Source organism: Nelumbo lutea, chromosome 6, assembly GCF_056320005.1.
Source record: "Nelumbo lutea isolate HS-2025 chromosome 6, American lotus-T2T, whole genome shotgun sequence".
Taxonomy (NCBI): Eukaryota; Viridiplantae; Streptophyta; class Magnoliopsida; order Proteales; family Nelumbonaceae; genus Nelumbo; species Nelumbo lutea.
The window spans coordinates 30,002,555-30,022,754 of NC_142689.1; the positions used below are offsets into that span (position 1 = coordinate 30,002,555).

General features: G+C 35.0%; 2 protein-coding genes and 2 non-coding genes across 5 annotated transcripts; 2 read left to right on the plus strand and 2 right to left on the minus strand.

Annotated features, from left to right (window-relative positions):
* Window positions 1-763: 763 nt before the first annotated feature.
* LOC148848280 (GPI-anchored protein LLG1-like) lies at window positions 764-7,384 on the plus strand. 2 transcript variants are annotated; one of them, XM_088951535.1, is made up of 5 exons: window positions 764-1,144; window positions 1,244-1,300; window positions 6,018-6,343; window positions 6,667-6,893; window positions 7,011-7,384. In XM_088951535.1, exons 1-4 carry the CDS (start codon window positions 1,069-1,071, stop codon window positions 6,751-6,753), a joined length of 546 nt encoding a protein of 181 aa, XP_088807661.1. In that variant the 5' UTR covers window positions 764-1,068; the 3' UTR covers window positions 6,754-6,893; window positions 7,011-7,384. The 2 variants fall into 2 exon arrangements, with proteins under 2 accessions (XP_088807661.1, XP_088807660.1); XM_088951534.1 differs by lacking the exons at window positions 6,667-6,893; window positions 7,011-7,384 and having other exon boundaries at window positions 766-1,144; window positions 6,018-6,599.
* A 445-nt stretch (window positions 7,385-7,829) lies between these two features.
* On the minus strand, window positions 7,830-7,932 carry LOC148848281 (U6 spliceosomal RNA). The gene has a single exon (XR_016101639.1). It is a non-coding gene; the product is annotated as a U6 spliceosomal RNA (small nuclear RNA).
* Window positions 7,933-11,017: 3,085 nt separating this feature from the next.
* Window positions 11,018-17,156, plus strand: LOC148848282 (GPI-anchored protein LLG1-like). The gene is made up of 3 exons (XM_088952241.1): window positions 11,018-11,370; window positions 11,462-11,518; window positions 16,691-17,156. The coding sequence occupies exons 1-3, from the start codon at window positions 11,295-11,297 to the stop codon at window positions 17,056-17,058; spliced, it is 501 nt and encodes a 166-aa protein (XP_088808367.1). The 5' UTR covers window positions 11,018-11,294; the 3' UTR covers window positions 17,059-17,156.
* Window positions 17,157-18,340: 1,184 nt separating this feature from the next.
* LOC148848283 (U6 spliceosomal RNA) lies at window positions 18,341-18,443 on the minus strand. The gene has a single exon (XR_016101638.1). It is a non-coding gene; the product is annotated as a U6 spliceosomal RNA (small nuclear RNA).
* Between the last annotated feature and the right edge of the window lie 1,757 nt (window positions 18,444-20,200).

Sequence of the window (20,200 nt, forward strand, 5' to 3'; positions counted from 1 at the left end):
AATACCATTTTCAGCTCACTATTAAGTGTTGGCTTAGCCATCGGAGTGTCCTCACCGGGTAAGCTACCCCAGGTTCTCTGATTTAGTTCTTGTAGACAACTAGTTCCCACCGTCTACAAAGATGAGTTGATCATCACCTACAGGGAGCAACTGGGTTGCACTACACTAGGGAGCTCCACTTCAGTCTTTGAGTCATTGGCCACTTGGGAGCAGACGAGATAACGAGGTACTTAGCCAAAAAAAAAATGATACATGACCAGAAACCATTACATCAAGAAACATCTCCCCCTTATATGTATGGAGATGTTCCCCATGTATGACTCCAAGTGCAATAAGATGAGTGCGAGACCTCAAACCTCACATCCAAGCTTGTATTAACTTTTTTGGTAGATCCCAATCCCATGATGAGATGTAGAGTGTAAGATCTTGTTGATAGGGTGTCGGAATATGTTTTATTAGCCGGAGATCCCAACTCGTTCACTCGTCCTGTAAAGGCTATATGCTGCAAACAATAGAACAGACGCTGTCGAATGTAGACAGCCAAAGTTTTTCAACTTTGGAAATGTCCACGCAAGCCTAACCTGCTTTGAAAAATGCTCTTTCTTTAGGTGGAAATGGTCCAATTTCACACTGATGATTATTTAGGCCACGCTTCCTTTTGAAAAAGTCATTTCAACGTTGGGATCTCCTGCCTACACCTACCCACGGGGTATCATAGCCACACATCGAGAACATTCCTCGAACTAATATTGTTGTCATTCGTTGGAGATGCTCCCGGTGTGCGGCTGTGGTGTTTTGTTTGTAGGGCTCATATGATGTGAGGTCCTAACTTCTGAAATAGGCGCGGTTTTTTTTATTCGGACACTTAAACAGCCGAAGGTGTAATAAGAACTTCCGATTCCGAGGCTTCTCTTCCGATCGAGCATTCTCTCAAATGGTTGCCGAAGCGCCCATAAATTTTATGCTACTCGTTGTCTTTTCCTTCTCTCTCTCCCCAGTTCCCGCTGAGAACGGACGGTTCTTTCCGATAATTCTTTTAAAAGGAAGATCAAAAAGGAAAGAAAAATAATGCCGAATCGCTGCTTGTCTGCGGTTCTATTCTTCCTTTTGACAGGCTCGGCTGCTTCTTCGAGCTTCGTTTCAAGTGATTTCATATGAATCTCTTCTACTTGATGAGTTTCTTACTTTCTTATTCCGTTTCAATCTGTTTTCTGATGTTCGAATTTGATCCAATCTTTTGCAGACACTATCTTTGAATATCATGGACACACTCGTCGAAATCTACTTCAGACGAAAACAGGTTTCTCTTTTCTTCTCAAAAATGTTCGCCTTCTTCCTGTATACTTTAAATTGACTGCTATTTGCATTCGTTAGAAGAAAGAAACATTCTGTTTCTCTTTTGACTGTTTTTTTTTTAAGTTGGAATTTACTGGATATTTATAGATATAGAGAACGAAAATTAGTAACGACGAATTGATTATAAATCGACAAAGAAAAACGCTTAATTTGTTAGTTGAGTAAAGGCTAATAGAGTAAAGACGTTAGGTTAAACAGACATATTTTTCGTCTCTTTCTATCTAAGCCGTCTTTCATCTTATCTCGGTGGTGGAGCGTCTTTGATAGTCTTTCTCCAACCCTTCTGTTAATTACGTAAAATAATTAATTGGTCAAATTCAAATTAAATCAAACATTTAAATATTTAATCAAATTTAAATTTAATCATTGATTTTTAATATTCATTAAATATTAAATTGAATTCAGATATTGAATTTCTAATCAGATTTAAATTCAGATATTACTGGTTGGCTGATTAGATTTGAATTCAATCCATTTACAACCCTAGAGATTGGGGGTTATGGGAACTCAGGTTTATTGCGCCCATCGTCACATCACAATTCCAGACCTTTCAATAAAATGTTTGCAATAAATTCAAGGCATCAACTTACTTTTTATTTCAAGCATTTTGGGAGCCATATGTCATAGGAAATGTTTTTGGGTTATGGACAAGGGGATGGAATAACCAAGAAGAAGAAGAATGTTGTGAAAAGTTCCGGCCTCTAGGCCTTGATTTTGATCAGGTGGATCTATGGGTAGAAATTAGAATTCATAAATTTAACCCATTTCAATATAATCCAAATCAAACCTAACCTTTTTTATTATGGTTTTTGAACCATTATTGACCCAGATGGTTGAATTGTTCGGCCCGAGAATCGTTTAAGCAACTAGTTTCGTTTTATTCCAAATCCAGTTTTTCATAAAAAACCATTGAAAAAGTCAATAACCCGTTAACCTAAGCGGTTAACCCATTCAACATTTTTTTTTTGTTTTTTTTATTTTTTTATTTCTTTTTATCAAAATGATTCATTCATTCAAACTGGAAGATCGAACCATCAACTCAAAAACCAATGGCCAAAACAATTCCATTTCCAAATCATTTTCTAAAACCTTGCTTTCGATGACATAAATGCTTGTATGAGTTAGGCCCAAATATAAACTAACCCACTTTTTACTTAATTGAATATTTGACTTTTAATGACGTCTCAATGTTATTGTTTTCAACCGTTATTAACTTTATAGGTATGATTAGATGAGTCGCCAAAGCTGCAGGTTTCCACGTCCATTTACCCTATGAGCCATTTACTAAAAAATACTGACCAACCAACGATCTAATGACCCATCCAATTGAAACATTGAACCACCAAGTCAGTATGTTTCAAATAAATCAGATATTAAATTCCATTTTTTTATTTTTCTATTTTGTGTATTTTAGTCATTTCTATCATTTATAATATTAATTTTCATTTGACATATTTATTTTTGTTTGATATAATCATAATTTTAAAAAACACAAGCAAGGAAATCAAATCAGCCCCCTACAACGTCCCATAGCATATCCCTATCGTGTATTGAGAACATTTCCCGATGATAATACCAGAAATGATGATGTCATCATTGGAAGATGTTTTTAATACATGGCAGGGATATGTTGTGGGACGTTGTGGGGGGCAATGCTGTGGGGGACTGATTTAAACTCCAGGCGAGGTGTTGAGGTGCAGACGGCACATCTCAAGGCTAGATGAAGCCAAAATATGTACCAAGAGGAAATGGTGAGGCATAATCTTCATACGAAAAACATTAGAACTAAAAAAAAAGAATATTATAAATTAGTTATAATACTTGTTAAAATTAAAAAAAATGATCATTTAGCGTTTATTTGACATCATTGTCATTGCTCCAAAAAACGGTGACACATCAACATCATGTCAGAAAAAATGGCACTCCAGAAAATGCCTGTTTTTTTTTTGAACCATTTTTCTATAAAAAAATGTGCTCCAAGCCACACCTTGGAAATTGGGAAGGCATGGCTTGGAACAATGCCGAATTTGGCATTTCTTGGAGCTGCAGTTCATTGCTGACAACAGGGACATGATGTGGCACTAGATAATAGGTACCGTGCTGAAAACGTTTCCTAGAGCACGCATTGGTACCAAACAGAAAACGTTGTTGCTCCAGAAAACATCCTACCTGGTAGCAACGTTTCCAAACAAAAATAAAAAAGACATCGTTTTCTCAAAAAACGATGTTATATCTGCAGCATCGATGGCAAACATATACTTAATTGCTTATAACTAATATAAATCAATTTATATAAAAAATCTCAAAATATTTCATTTAAATAAAAAAATGTGTCATTTATTTTTCTCTTACTCAATGTATATGTTACAATAGGGTTTCTTTTCCCCAAATCTAACTACAATGAACAAAGTACCCTTGTACAAAAAAAAATTACTTTGGGCTACGGGCTCCGCCCCCAAACCCCCAACCAAGTCCGCCCCCTACACCTTCATTGTTGTGTAAGGTGGGTTTAGCTACACTTTTGGCTCACTCACCTCCTCTCTGATAGATAAATTAAGTAAAGTTAAGGGTTATAAATGTAAAAAAAATAAATGTTAAAATAAGTATCACGTTAAAAATATATAAAGTAACTATGAAATAAAAATATATTTAAAATATATATGGAAATTAAAAATAATATGAAAATGCAAATTAAATAAATGGATAATTTTATTTAGGTAAATTATTATCATAAAACATATGTTTAAATTTAATACAAAAAATAAATATAAATATACAAGTTTCTATAAAATAAATAAATTATACTATTACAAATAATTTTAATATGTATTTATATATTAATTAAAAATTAGATAAATGGAGTTATAAACATAAAATATCTTTTTTTTTCATTTTTATCTATTTTTTATTTTCATTGTATGATTTATGAAGTCATAGGCTTAAACGATTAAACTATTGACCCACTATGGTCCAAGGTGATCAAAGTGCTTATTAATTATATATAATATTAATTAATGTCAATACTAATCTGAACTAATTGTTTTTGTAAATGCAGTATTAGAATTCAAAAAATATAGGCTACTTCTATAGTTTATAATTTTTATAGACATATCCATGAAACCTTTTTTATCATTTTCTTAATTATTATATTTATTTTATTAAATTAATTTTCTAATCAAATACATTGAATAATGGATTAATATAAAATTAAATTTGGATGTAAATAATAGTTTAAGTTAATATTTATAATATAATATATAAAATATTTTTGTTAATAACCCAGCTAAATTAATTGATATATTTATTTTTAATACTATTAGACATCTAATATTATTACTTTTGCATTTAGTTTTCTATATTATTTAATTTTTCTAATATAATAAATACAGCATTGAATTAATAATGAATTAAATAAAGAGATAATTAAAAGACATTTAAATTAGTGATCATTGAATTACTAAAGTCTTTTGCAGTTAATGGATGCTGAGTTCCTAATGTCTATTGGCCACCTTTATCTCTTAAAAAATGGAAAAAAAAGGGGGGTGGGGGGGAACTTTCTTTCTAGGGGATCATGAGGAGAATAGAGAAATGCAAGCATGGAGTATCTCCTTTTCTATATATAATATATAGATTTTGGATACAATCAGAATATGGTGTGGGATCATGTACACCTGATTGTACTCGCCATAACCTTTTTTAGGATCTTGGTTTGAAAATTCAAGACAATGGAGAGATTAAGAAGGATATTGTTCATAGAATTAGAGCAGGATGGGCAAAATCGAGGGATAAATGTTAGGCAATCAAGAAATAATATGTCCAAGGAATGAGTATGACAGAAATGCATATGCTAAAATGGATCAGTAGGAAGATGATCATACATACTATCCCACTGATGTTACCTGAGTTATTTCGGCTTGCATCACAGTTTACCTTCACAGCTTGTGGAGGAGTCCACGACACAGGTGGATAATTTGAGGTAGGATTCCCAGAGTTGATAGTCGAGTTCTATGGGAACAACTCAGCAAAGACGTGGATTTAAGTCCTACTATTTCCACCTACATTGAAAAGTTAATGTGTGACCAAAATTGTTATAGATAGATATATAGATGGTGTGTGACCTAAATTGCCAAGGCTGCGTTTGGAACCAATGTAAAATGTCACTAGTGTAAATATTTACGTCGGCCCGATTTTGCCAACATTTGGAAAGAGTGTACAATTATGATCGATGTAAAACGCAGTCTGGTTCAGTTTTGTACACGCTTGGATGGAGTGGAGTTTTACATCATAAATCAATGTAAAAATTCATTAAAGCCGAGTTTTACGTCATAAATCAATGTAAAAGTTCATTAAAGCAGAGTTTTACATCGATTATCGATGCAAATATTACATCGATAAAGCTCTGCTTTTCTCATGTACACTTTTCGAAATTCAAACGGGTACTTTTTAATGGTTCCATATAAAACGTCATCGATGTACATATATTTTACATCGGTTCCAAATGCACCATAAATATTAAAATAATTATGCTTTTGTTCTTCTCATGTGATTAATTTTCCATGCTTGCATCAAGTAACATGCACTTAGATTAGTTAACATATGAGATTTGTTAATTGGAATAGCCAATACATGACAATGCAATGTTTTCCCCTGGTGATCTGAAGAGTGCACTGTGAACTTCGAGAACCTGGACTACACAATATTCAAAAACCAATGCAAAGGGCCCCAGTTTCCCCCAGAGCTCTGTTGTGCAGCTTTGAAAGAATTTGCTTGCCCATACGCAGCTGAGATTAATGACCTCAATAGTAATTGTGCATCGACCATGTTCAGCTACATAACCCAGAATGAGGGATATCCCCCTGGCCTGTTTTCCAGTGAGTGCCGAGAAGGGAAGGATGGACTGAAATGCAATGCCACAGCACCGGTGGGATCTAGCAATGGTACCAGCGGAGCCCAGATTGGGCAAATTCTATTGCCTTTCCTGTTGTTTGTAAGTTCGTCCCTCGTGTTATTACTGCTCCAAATGTTATGAAACCCAGAGGTCTGATCATTTGCATTCAGATTTCAGACTCTCTGTGTTTGTTTTATTGTGTTTGGCCCCTCCAACAAACAGCCTTTCAAGAACCATGGTTTTTCTGCAGCCAGCCATGTTGTACTTTCTGTATCAAATAAACCATAGTGGACTATGTCTGTATTACAGTTCCATACTAAGCTTGATTTAGTAGATAAAAATAGTTTACCTGTTCTATACTCCTAGTACATTTGGGAGAGTAGAAATGAGAAAGCATGGTTCAAAGATTTGGCTTGTTCCAGGTCATGAAGACATCACTGCATCTTGTTGTCAAACTTAAGACAGACTGGTTGTGCTTAGACCAGTCAAGTTTTGCACCCCAGAAGTAGTACTGTAGCAGAATAACACAGAAACAAGTTTGTAAGGCTAAATACATCCTCCACCCCCAGCCTCTCCTCTCACGACTCGGATCATAGAAGCAGACATGTACACAGAAGGCAACCTCAGTGCTACAAGAAAGTAGATAAAGGTGAGTCTGAACCAGTTGATTAAAAATCCAAGCATGTTTAGAAGAATATTTGAGGGCTTTGGAAAAAACAACTTTACTACAACTAGTGCCCATGATCCCATTTTCTAACTCCTGCAGAAAGGAAAAGCTCCTCCTCCTGAACAGAAAATGGCTCTACATCTAGGAAGCTACCAAAAGGCTTTCAGGTGAATCAATTGACTGGGTGGAGTAAGAGGACTGATGAGTCTGATCATTGCACAGAAAGATTTTGAATTTCAACAAAGGCCTGGTGTTTGACTGTTTGACTGGGAGATCTGGGTCATACTAACCTCCATTGAAATGGCCTACATTTGATTAGGATTAAAGATTAACTGGGAAAATTGATTTGAAGATTGAATGTTGAATACAAATAATTACTTCACTACTGACTGTGATGAAAACTACTCCCAGAAAGATCTGGATTTGAAGGGTGGTTTAGGATGTTCAGATTGTGTAAAGTAAAACAAAGCATTATTCAAGATGACTAATTTCAAAGGAAAAATAAGATATAATGGTAGATATAACAGTCACCGATAACCTGAATATTTCTGAATGTGATTTCCTAGCTTCTGGCGTTCTGTTGCAGAAAAGAATTTGACAAGCGGAGAGCAGAAAACATCTATACCCACCAATCTATACATTTGATAGACTTCCAACACTCTCAATCTTGTTTTACTAAGAAAAAACGAAAGGAAAAATTACCCCAATTTGCTTTCATAGAAACCCAGAATCATACCCTGGCATAGATATTGTAGAACTGAAAGATAAACAGAAAACAAGGGTAAACAGGAACTTGACCATTCAAAACCTTCAATGCTGCTTTTTTTTATCGAATGATTTCTGTATTCTAAATTCAAAAGGGTGATCTTCGGTAAAAGTCTAAAATTCATAGATTATAAAATTGGATAATTTTTCCAAAACACTTTGGACCATTTCTCGATTTATTCGTGTCATCCTTGCGCAGGGGCCATGCTAATCTTCCCTTTATCGTTCCAATTTTATCGGATGTCTCCGAAGAGAACCGCTCTGATAGCCATCATGCATATTAACAAGATTCATGCTTATATGTTAGCGATGTGGGACTGCGTCCATTCTAAATAGGTTCAATAGGCTTTCAATAAAAGATTGGAGTCACCGGGTTAGCACTCAGGCCGTCAAAGAGGGGTTTCATGTCCTGGATTTTGGGCTTGGGAGATATGGCCCACCCAAAAAGCCTATAAGCCTCTATGCAGCCGATGCCTGAAGACTGAACCGAAACAGTTATTTAACTAAGCCCTTCCTGTTTTGTTATAATGTTCCTATCACAATAGCTTGTATTAATATATGGTAATGTTAATTTTTTTTTCTTTTTTTGGGTGTGTGTGGGAGGAGGGGGGAGTCTATGATACCGGACAGACATGGTATCAAAAGAGTTTTCACCAATCAAAATATCCCATGATGAATTTTGATGAATACAACCTGATTGGTCACTCTTTTATGATATTTTTTATTGGCTGTAAGTTTTCCTGATATTATATGTCTGGTATTATAATCGAACCCGGGTAAAAAGATTCAACTCTTTCATGAGCTATTTGAGCTCAGTTTGTGAAAAGCTCAATTCGGCTTAATCTAAACCAAGCCTCAAGCCGAATTTAACCCCAATATATAGGCTTTTTTTCTACTTGAGCCAAGCTCGAGCCTAATAAAACTCAGCTCGTAAATATATGGTAATAATAGTGTATCTAAAATTTTTTGTAAATTTTATGTATTTTTACATACATACATACAATATATATATATATGATTGAATAGCTTACTAGCCACATGGACAAATAAAGGTTTTGTTTTTGAGTCATTTTTTAAATATGAGTTTTATATTATTAAAAGTATTAAATATAGATCTAATTAATAGAATTTATTTATTAGAAAAAAATACCTTACATAGAGAGAGAGAGAACAAGATTTAATATCGCGTATGACAATCTTGAAGTGACACTATTTTTTAAATATTAAAAGAAATGCCCATTAGTTTTTAAGAAAAATTAATGGGATAATGAATATATAGAATCCTAATATTAATACCATGCCAATAACAATATAGTTGTGTATAACATGTTAAACCTTTCATCTTTGCCATATCATAGTTTATATATTATATGTAGTGGGGGTTTTATGAATAATAAGAAGGGGACTTTTGAATTTTGTATTTACAATAGCTATTTTAATTTTGTTATTGTTATAGTTGATAAAATGGATTTGGTTAAAGAGCCAATTGAGGTAGAGTTTATAATAATTTTTTTAAAGCTTTGACATTTATTAGAGATGATGGCAACAATTAATTGTTATTCCAATGTAAAAGTGATGGTACAGGTATTGAGTGGCAATGAACCATCAATATCTTAGTGTTTATGTCATTACATAGATAAAATTAGGAAGCTTGTCCAGCAATATTCTTTAGGCATATTTGTTTATAACTCTCGACCTTTTATCAAAACCTACTCATATTATACCCTAAAATGTTAGACTTTTGAATGAATTTTGTATATGAGAAAGCACCTTACTTGTAGGGCTATAATACATTGAATTCATATCAGATTGAGCAAAATCCGAATCCAATCCAACTATTGAAAAATTGCATCCAAATCTAATCTAACTATTCAAATTGTGAGTCAAATCGATCAAACCAAACCGACCCAACCCGATTTGGTCGGTTTTTGGCACTTGAAAACCAAAATCAAATCGAGCCGAACCAAGCATCCAATTCACTAATGTAGAGTGTTTTCATCCTTGGTTATTGGCCTATTGCTTCTTACTTTCTTAGTCTTAGTCCTTTCCTATTCCTACTTAGTTTTAAATTTAAGTAACATTAACTAAATGGGGAATTGCTTTTGTCTTGGGATTGTTATTTCCTTTTTCTAATATTTCTTACACTCTCTTTACACTAAAAGGGAAACATGGAAATGAGTTATGAGGGGAAGTTTGAGTCAATTTCAAAGTCTTTTTATTTATTACCTTTTTTGGGATTGGAAAGCCTTGCAAGAAAGATCCCTATGGCTTTAAACTTGCCAAACTTAAGGAGAAATTTGAAATTTTTGTTGCACACACTAAACACTACACAACATCTTGCTTTTGCCCATTGGCCAAACCAACTAGCTAAACTGACAAACCGATCATTCATGTTTGGGTCGGCTTTACTTCAGCGTGGGTCGGTTTTGGTTTGGTGAATAAGCAACCGGACAAGGTCAGGTCGGTTGAAAAAAAATCATTGAAACTGACCCAGCCCAACCCATGAACACCCCTACTAGACAGTAGTGCAATTGTGTGATTGTGAGTCTCAGATCCATGCTTGTATGAACTATCATGTGATCATGTGATGTGGAGAGTCACATGTATGAGCAAAGGCCATCAAATTTGACAAACAAAGTTTTCTATGTTCCAACCACTATCAATAATCAACAAGCTAGCCTGCTGTTGGTTGTTGCTAAAACCTCCTCTAAAGTTTGGTAATTGCAGTCACCTCTCCTAAACCTTTTGACATGATTGTAAGTAGATTTCCTTCGTTACAATTCTTTAAAAAGAGGCATGAATAAAATGTTCAAAATACCCATGTAGTTACTTTGGGCCAAAATATTTATTTTTCAAATTTTTTTTCCCGTATGAATTACTATCCCAAATCCTTTCAATATCTTTTCTGAAATTGATTTATTTTCCAAATTTACCTTTCATATAAATCACTGACAGGTAAAATTGCAAATTTGCAACTTTAAATTCTCAGTTTTTTTGTTATTCATTAAGTATGTATTAATTTTTTTTCCGTAAAAACCAATTGTAGACATCTTCATGCCTCTTTTCAGAGAATTATAACAGAAGAGATGTGCTTACAACTGTGTAAGAAAATTTTAGAGATATGATTACAACTACCAAACTTCAGTGGGGTTTAAAATGCTTCTTCCTAATAGAAGAAAGATCCCATTCACATTATTGATGTATTAGGCCACGCCTCCAGAAAGTCAATTCGACATTCTAGATCTCCTACCCACAGGGTATTATAGCCGCACATCATTAACATTTCTGATGCTTCCAATGTGGGGCTGTGATGTCTGTGGGTAGGGTTTGTGTGAGTAGGAGGTATGGACTTGTTTATCAATTCTGGCCGGTTATATAAGCAGCCTCCGAAAGCGCGGTTTTTTTATTTGGACGCGACTACTACCGAAGGCGAAGCTGTAACGAGAACTTATGACTCCGCGACTTCTCTTCCGAGTTCGATCGAGCATTCTCTCAAAGCTCCCATAAATTTTATGTTGCTCGTTGTCTTTTCGTTCTCTCTCTCTCTCTCTCTCTCTCGCTGTCCCCGCTGAGAACGGAAGGTTTTTTCCCATAATTCTTTCAAAGCTCCCATAAATAATGCCGAATCGCTGCTTGTCTGTGGTTCTATTCTTCCTTTTGACAGGCTTGACTGCATCTTCGAGCTTCGTTTCAAGTGATTTCATATGCATCTCTTCTACTTGATGAGTTTCTTATTCCGTTTCAATCTGTTCTCTGATGTTCAAATTTGATCCAATCTTTTGCAGACAATATCTTTGAATCTCATGGATATACTGCTCGTAACCTCCTTCAGACGAAAAAAGGTTTCTCTTTTCTTCTCAAAAATGTTCGCCTTCTCCCTGTATAATTGAATTTTATTGCTATTTGCATCCGCTAGAAGAAAGAAACATTCCGTTTCTCTTTTTGACTGTTGTTTTAAGCTGGAATTTACTAGATATAAATTTGTCCTTGTTGACTTTAAGATAGATATAGAGAAACGAAGAAAATTGGTAACGCTGAATTGATTATAAATCGATAAAGAAGAAAAACGCTTAATTAATGATTTCTTTCTTCTTTGAGAACAGGGATTCCCTCACTCACCCGACATATATAGGAATGTTTATTTGTTAGTTGAGTAAAAGCCATAGAGTACAACGTTATCTTTTCATGAGTCCCGCCTGCCAGGTTAATTAGACATGTTGTTTTTCGTCTCTTTCTAGTTTCCATCGATCTAAGCCGTCTTATCTCGGTGGTGAGGCGTCTTTGGTCGTTTTTCTCTGGCCTTTCTATTAATCATGTTTTCAGCAAAAAATCTGAAAATCTGCTGCGACACTTGTTGCATAAGAACCCAATACACCAACGTTCAAAAAAGAAAAAAATAATAATAAAAAAAAAAGCAGTTTATGTGATCTGATGCTTGAATTTATTGAGGGTAAATTACACCCTGCAATTTAGGGCTACTCTCACTTTAACATCTAAATTTCAAATCTTGCTATTATTTGATCTTCCAAAAATTGTTAATTATCTATATTAGGTAATGACATGTGCCACTTAAATTTTTAGGAGAATTATTGTTCAGCACATTTTAAGAATTCTTAATCCACGGTACAGTTCGGGTAGGTGCCGGTGTAGAATTGATACTAATAATTGAGCCGGTATTAGTGTTTTAGGGTGGGGGTATTTATTATTTTGAATTATGTAGAGTTGCAGTTTTATTCAGAATTCTATAGTGTAGTGCAGTGTATTTTTCCATAAGGACACTGTTTTCTCTGACGGCATTTTTCCATATGACTTCTCCAGCGCGATGCATTGGTTCTTCAGCAGAAAGTTCAGGGTATAAACTGAGTAGTGGTTCCCAATTGCGGTGAAAAGGGATTTAAACATGGCTATATTGGCCATTTCAAAATTGTATTTCTCTCCTATTCATAGGGCTGTCAACGGGTCGGTTCTAGGTTCAGACCAGCTAGAATCAGAACCGACCCGATGGGAAATATTGAGGACCTCGAACCGAATTAATCGGTTCTCAAGATAATTGGGTCTGACCCGACAGACCCGATTATAATAAATAAATAAATACGTTTAATATATATATATTAAAAATTATATATATTATATGTATATTATATATAATTTATTTAATATATACTATGTATTATATGTATATAGCTCATGTCAGGTCTAAATAGGTTCCGGGTGTTTGTTATATATACTATGTATCTATTCACATACCATCTAACATTGTTAAGGAATGTTTACTAAATTGGTAATTTTCGAGAGTTCAAGTACTATAGTGACACGTACATGGTACTAATACACATTTTATCCATTTTGTTTAAAAAAGAAAAATAGTGGTGTGTTGCATTTCATTGGGGATTACATGCAACCAAGGTTTTAAATTCCGACCTAAAAATGGAACCATTCTGGGCATTGTTTTCTGATTCGACGGTTCAACTGTCCAGGTCGAACGGTTTGACTTGTGATGTCATAAATAAATTAAAAATCAAAAAATAATTATATATAATAAAAAATGCCATAAAAGTTAAATAAAATACACATAAAAATATAGGAAAAAGAAATCATAGTATTGCAAGAAACAAGGTTTTTAAAACTGAATCGGACAATGAATCGGTCAAGGGTTTGGTTCCCAGGTTGAATGGTTTGACCGTTCGAACTGAACAAACAGCCTATTCTAACAAAAAAATAAAATAATAAAATATAAACGGTCAAAACTATTAAACGGTTCAACCACCTAGGTGAACAGTTTAATGAACAAATCAACGGTTTTTGTAAAAATCCCGTTTTAGGGAAAAACGACCGGTCCAGTCCAATTTTGAAAACCATGGTAAGAAATACCAAAAAAATGCAATGGTCCTCGACTCCAATGGAGTGGGCTCCAACGCAAATGGTGGTTCCTGATGCAAGAAATCGTAGTATTGCAAAAAAAAAAAAAAAAAAAAAAATGGGTTAAGGCTTAACCCAATCACATCAAGCCTTCCATAGTGTTGCAGGCAGCCGCAGCGAAGATTGGTCGTCGGAGGTTGGATGTCCATAGTGGTCGCTGCCTTTCTCTTCAACAGATGTTGTTCCTTTCAAGTAGACTTATTCATGGGCCGGGCCGGGTAGCCCAATGGCCCGGCCTGCACCCCATTCGGGCTTGGACATGTAATTAGGCTCGTGGGCTTGATCTCAGGCTCAAAACAACAAGCCTGGCTGTGTTTCGGGCTGGGCTCAGGATTTGCCAAAAAAGCTCGACCCAAGCTCAACCTGGCCCAACTCAGCATTATATATTTTATAAAATATATAATATGTATTTTATATATTATATAAAATATATAATATTTATTAGAATATATATTAACAATTTAATATTATATATATACATTTTTTATTTTTTTCTTTATAATTTCTCTCTCTCTATTCAGTCGCTTTAGCAATAGCAGCAGTATGAGCTAGACTTTGGGCTCGGACCCAGGCATGGACTTTGGGCTTTTTATGAGGGTTGGGCTCAGACCTAAGTTGTAAGCCTAATAGTCAAGTTGGGCTCAGGCTCGGGCCATAGAAAAACTTGTTAATGCAGAGTGAAAGCCCGGCCCGGCCCATGAACATGTCTACTTTCAAGAGATCAGAGATGTTTGGAAATAAAGTGTTCCACCATGCCGAACCACTAACCGTTGATCGGGTCGAAAGGGTTGACAGTTTGATCGTACAGGTCAACGGTTTTTTTACCATTTCAACTGTTTTAGGCTAGATGACAATCGGATAAAACCAGAATCATTCAAGTGACCTGTTTCTGATCCGAACGGTCCAACCGCACGGATCAACGACGGTTCAAAAACGTTGCATATAAAACTAAGTGTCAACAAAGAGATTGGGGGTTATAGGGAGCTCACATTTCATTAGTGCAACCACGATGTCAATCCAGAGACCCCTCAACAAAATGCAAACACTAGAATTCAAGGCATCAAATCAACCGGCTTTTTATTTCAAGCGCCAGTGTATTTGCATTTCAGTGGGGATCAAGAAGAAGAAGAAACGTTATGGTTTATTGATGACCCAATGCCTAAAATGACCACTCATGTATCTCCAAATTCTTCATGGAAATTTCAGTAGACCTCACATGCACCCTATTATGTTCCCGCAAGTTCAAGTAGTTTCATTTTTTATTTTTTTTATTTTTTTCAAATATTAAAAAATATAAAATTTAGAAGAACTATAGAAACCATAAACGAGTTGCAACATTCAACAAAATCCAAATCCAAATCTGAAAAGTTCTGGCCTCTGGGTTTTATCACCTTTCTAAATCTAGATTTTGATTTGAGTTAATCCATAAGTAGACTATTACAATAAAACCCAAACCAAATCTAACACCTTTTTTATCACATAAATGCATCTATATTAACTATGTCTCAATGTTTTTAACCCATCTAATATATATAAACAAAGCCCTCAAACTAGAGAGCTTCTCTCTCAAACAAGTGGCATATTTTTTTTTCAAAAAAACGCATCTCAAAGGTGACTATTTCGTTCTCAAACATGTGTCTACCCACTTAAGTGATAGTTAATTCCACTCTTAAAAAAGGTTAGTAGTAGTTATTTATACTAAAATTGAATGAATATTTAGAAATAAAGTTGAATTTAGTTTCTTAAATTAAATAACAAATCTATACATAAAACAATCAAATAAAATAATACCCTAAATTTACAACATAAAAATGGATATCAAATAAAACTTATTAAAATTCATAAAAAAAAAATGTTGGCCCTGTACTTAGTATTGGAGTCATTCTCTATTTATTAACTTTATAGGTAACTAGATGAGTCACTCAATTAAGCAAGTTTCTACATCCATTTAGCCCATGAGCCATTTGATCACCTACAAAAAATACTGACCAACCAACAATCTAATGATCCATCCAATTGAACCATTGAACCATTTGACCAAGTCAATATCTTCCAAGTAAATGGCATTGATTGTATTTCCGAGAATGTATTTCTCATCTAACCTTTTTTAATACCTTGGTTGGAAAGTTCATAACAAGAGAAAGAGATTAAGGAAGATATTGTCCATATAATTAGAAAATGATAGGAAAAATGAAGAGGTGAATTTTGTGTGCCTTTATGTGATATACAAATATATAGCACTTAGATTAAAAGGAAAATTCTATAAGATAGTTCTAAGGCTTGCAATGATATATAGGGAAAAGTGTTAGACAATCAAGAAACATGTCCAAAACATGAGTGTAGCAAAAATGCTTATGCTAAAATGGATGAGTGCGAAACAACTATAAAGTAAAGGGTTATAAGTGAAATCATTCAAAGGAGTTTAAGAAGAACTCCTATTGTTGATGAAATGAGAGAAGTAGACTTAAATGGTTCAATCACATGCATGGAATACCACTTACAACACCCATAAGGTAGTGTTTGTTTGTGGTGTAAAACCCCATCCATGAAGTTTCACACCGAACTATTGAAATCTCTGAACCACTGAACTTCAAAAAATGTGATTATCGATGTAATACTGTATCAATTTTATTGATTAGTATTTACATCGACAGTCAATGTAAAACCTCATTATAAGTGACATTTTATATCGATTTACGATATAAAACTCCACTCCATCCAAACGCCGCCAAATCTGAACTGGGAGTGAAGTTTTACATCGATCTTGATTTATGCTACAAACAAACACCGACAAAACCGAATCAGTGGTGAGGCTGGGTGAAGCTTCTTAGATGACGATGGTGATGATGATGTTATTATCTTTATAAATTGTTTTCTTTAATAGCAAAAAAAAGAGGCTGCCAGGACTAGGCTTCCCTTTATACAGATAGTGTGTAAGCTAAATTCTAAATATCAAAAAATGTTGTGATTTTATTGTTCTTCTCATGTGATTAATTTTCCATGCTTGCATTAAGTAATATGCACTAGGATTTGTTAATTGGAACAGCCAATACATGCATGATAGTGCAATAATGCTTTCCCCTGGTGATCTGAAGAGTGCACTGTGAACTTCGAGAACCTGGACTACACAATATTCAAAAACCAATGCAAAGGGCCCCAGTTTCCCCCAGAGCTCTGTTGTGCAGCTTTGAAAGAATTTGCTTGCCCATACGCAGCTGAGATTAATGACCTCAATTGTAATTGTGCATCGACCATGTTCAGCTACATAACCCAGAATGAGGGATATCCCCCTGGCCTGTTTTCCAGTGAGTGCCGAGAAGGGAAGGATGGACTGAAATGCAATGCCACAGCACCGGTGGGATCTAGCAATGATACCAGCGGAGCCCAGATTGGGCAAATTCTATTGCCTTTCCTGCTGTTTGTAAGTTCGTCCCTCGTGTTATTACTGCTCCAAATGTTATGAATACCAGAGGTCTGATCATTTGCATTCAGATTTCAGACTCTCTGTATTTGTTTTATTGTGTTTGGCCCCTCCAACAAACAGCTTTTGAAGAACCATGGTTTTTCTGCAGCCAGCCATGTTGTACTTTCTGTATCAAATAAACCATATTGGACTATGTTTGTATTCTAGACTTCTAGTACATTTGGAAAAGTAGAAATGAGAAAGCATGATTCAAAGATTTGGCTTGTTCCAGGCCATGAAGAGATTCCTGAACCTTGTTGTCAAAATGAAGACAGACTGGTTGTGCTAAGACCAGTCAAGGTAAATTTGCATCCCAGAAGTAGTAATGAAGCAGACTAACGCAGAAACAAGTTTGTGCTGCTAAATTCTGAACCAGTTGATTAAAAATCCAAGCAGGTTCAGAAGGATATTTGAGGGGTTTGGAAGAAACAACTCTTTAATAACTACAACGTGTGCACATGGTCCGATTTTCTAACTCCTGCAGAAACGAAAAGCTCCTGCTTCTGAGCAGAAAATGGCTCTACATCTAGGAAGCTACCAAAAGGCTTTCAGGCGAATCAATTAACTGGGTGATGGAATAAGAGAATTCATTAGTCCGAACATTGCACAGAAAGAATTTGAATTTCAATAAAGGGCTGGTATTTGACTGGGAGATATGGTTCATATTATTACCTCCATTGGAATGGCCTACATAGACTAGGATTAAAGATTCACTAGGAAAATTGATTTGAAGATTGAACGTTGATTCCAAACAATAACTTCACTACTGATTGTGACGAAAACTACCCCAAGAAAGATCTGGATTTGAAAGGTGGTTTAAGATGTTCAGATTGTCTAAAGTAAAACAAAGAATTATTCAAGATGACTAATTTCGAAGGAAAAATAAGATATAATAGTCCCCAATAACCTGAATATTTCTGAACGTGATTTCTTACTGAACTGAACTGAACAGAAAACATCTATACCCACCAATCTATACATTTGATAGATTTCGAACCCTCTCAATCTTGTTTTACGAAAAAAAAAAAGGAAAAATTACCCCAAATTGCTTTCATAGAAACCAGGGTCCAGAACCATACCCTGTTTCCTAGCCCAGAAAGCATAGATTTTGCAGAAGGAAAAAATAAATGGAAAACAAAGGGTAAACAAATAGAACTCGACCATTCAAAACCTTCAATGCGCCTTTTTTTCTATCGATTGATTTCCATATTCTAAATTCAAAAGGGTGTTCTTCTGCGGAAGTCTAAAAATGTCAGATTTTAGAACTGGAAAATTTTTTCCAAAAAATTTGGACCATTTCTCGATTTGTGCGTGTCATCCTTGCGCAGGGGCCATGCTAATCTTCTCTGTATCGTTCCAATTTTATCAGATGTCTTCGAAGAGACAGCCTCTTAGATAGTCTCCATGTATATTAACATGATTTATGCTTAAATATTAGCAATGTGGGACTACGTCCGTTATGAACTGCGCCTGGTGCTTAATATAGGTTCAATCGGCTTTCAACAAGAGATTGGATCATTGGAGTCATTGGGTTAACACCCGTCTAAGAGGGCTTTCATGCTATGAATTTTGGCTGAACCAAAACAGCTACTTATTAAACTAAACCCTCCAAAACAGCCCTTAGTTGTAATAACAATCCCATCCATCACAATAGTTTGTATAAATATATGGTAATTTAAATTTTATTTGGTAATCAAGATTTTCATTGACTAAGCAAAGTGACAGATTAGCAGAAACAAATTAAAAAGAAAAACTAACTAATGACAGACGACTAACTAATTAAACAACACCACTCGTAGACAAAATAAAATAAAAGAACAAGGGAGACCATTACGGAGGGTCTACATTTCTGCCATCTTCGAATGCAATTTTATCATTAATCAAAAAATAAAAACTAACTAACTTAATTTCCCTTTCTTTTCTTTTTTAAACCAAACACGGCCTTAGGCTTCCACACACGCACAAAATAGATGTCTATTCGATTGAGTTTGGTGCTAAGGCTTTTGGTGACTTCTTGCATCATCCTCTAAGCCAAAGTTTTTAAAATCGAATCGGACAACGAACCAATCAAGGTCCGGTTTCTAGGTTGAACGGCCGATCATTCAAATCGAACAGATGGCTCATTCTAACAATAAAAAATAAAAAAAAAATGGCCAAAACTGTTGGACGGTTCGAACGGTTTGACCATCTAAGTCAGCGGTTTGCTGACCAAATCAACGGTTTTTGGCGAAATAAAGGTTCTAGATAAAATGGAACCGATCACCTGACCATTTCTCGGTTTTTCCGATCAGTCCGATACGAATTTTAAAAGCCATGTTGTTAGCACTAAGGATAAGTAAATTGAGTCCGACTTGGGTCAAGGCAAAGCCCGTTCCAACAAGCTTTACAGCCTTATGTTGGGAACATCTTTGTATTCATGCGATTTATTTCAAGGGAGATATTCCCAATGCAAGGTTATAAGGGGTTGCTCGAATGGTGCGAGCAACGAGTTGCCCTGACAGAAGTTGAACTCAAGTAAACTTGGGTATTGGGTTTGTCATTACTTGATCAAAGATGAAATCATTCCTGCACTTCCAAATAAGCATGGCATGATAACAATAGAACTAGCGAAGGGGCCTTGCAGGAATGGAACCATCAACCCGTTGATCCATTGACCCAGTCCCTGGCCAAAAACCGTTGAATCGGTCAATGACCCATTGACCCGACCAATCAAATCATCGACTCATTGACATGTTCAATGGTATTTGGCCATTTTTTTAATTGGGAACCATCCAGGCAACCGGTTCCGTTTTATCTTAATCTCGATCCCTAGCCAAAAATCGTTGAATCAGTCAACGACACATTGACCTAGGTGGTCGAACCGTTGACCCATTCAATGGTTTTTGGTCGCTTTTTTATTTTTTTAATAACTAGACAGTCAAGCTGTCGATTGTCAGAACGTTATTAACAACATTTATCAATAATAGTAAGTAATTATACTATTTAATTAAATAATCATTAATGATAGTTTTAATAATATTATTTAGTTATTTTTAATATAACACTAAATATTGAATTTATGAATAGGATTTATTAACAATATTCATTAAATTAATAATTACCAAAATTAAATTAAATTAACAGTATTTATCAGTAATAGTCA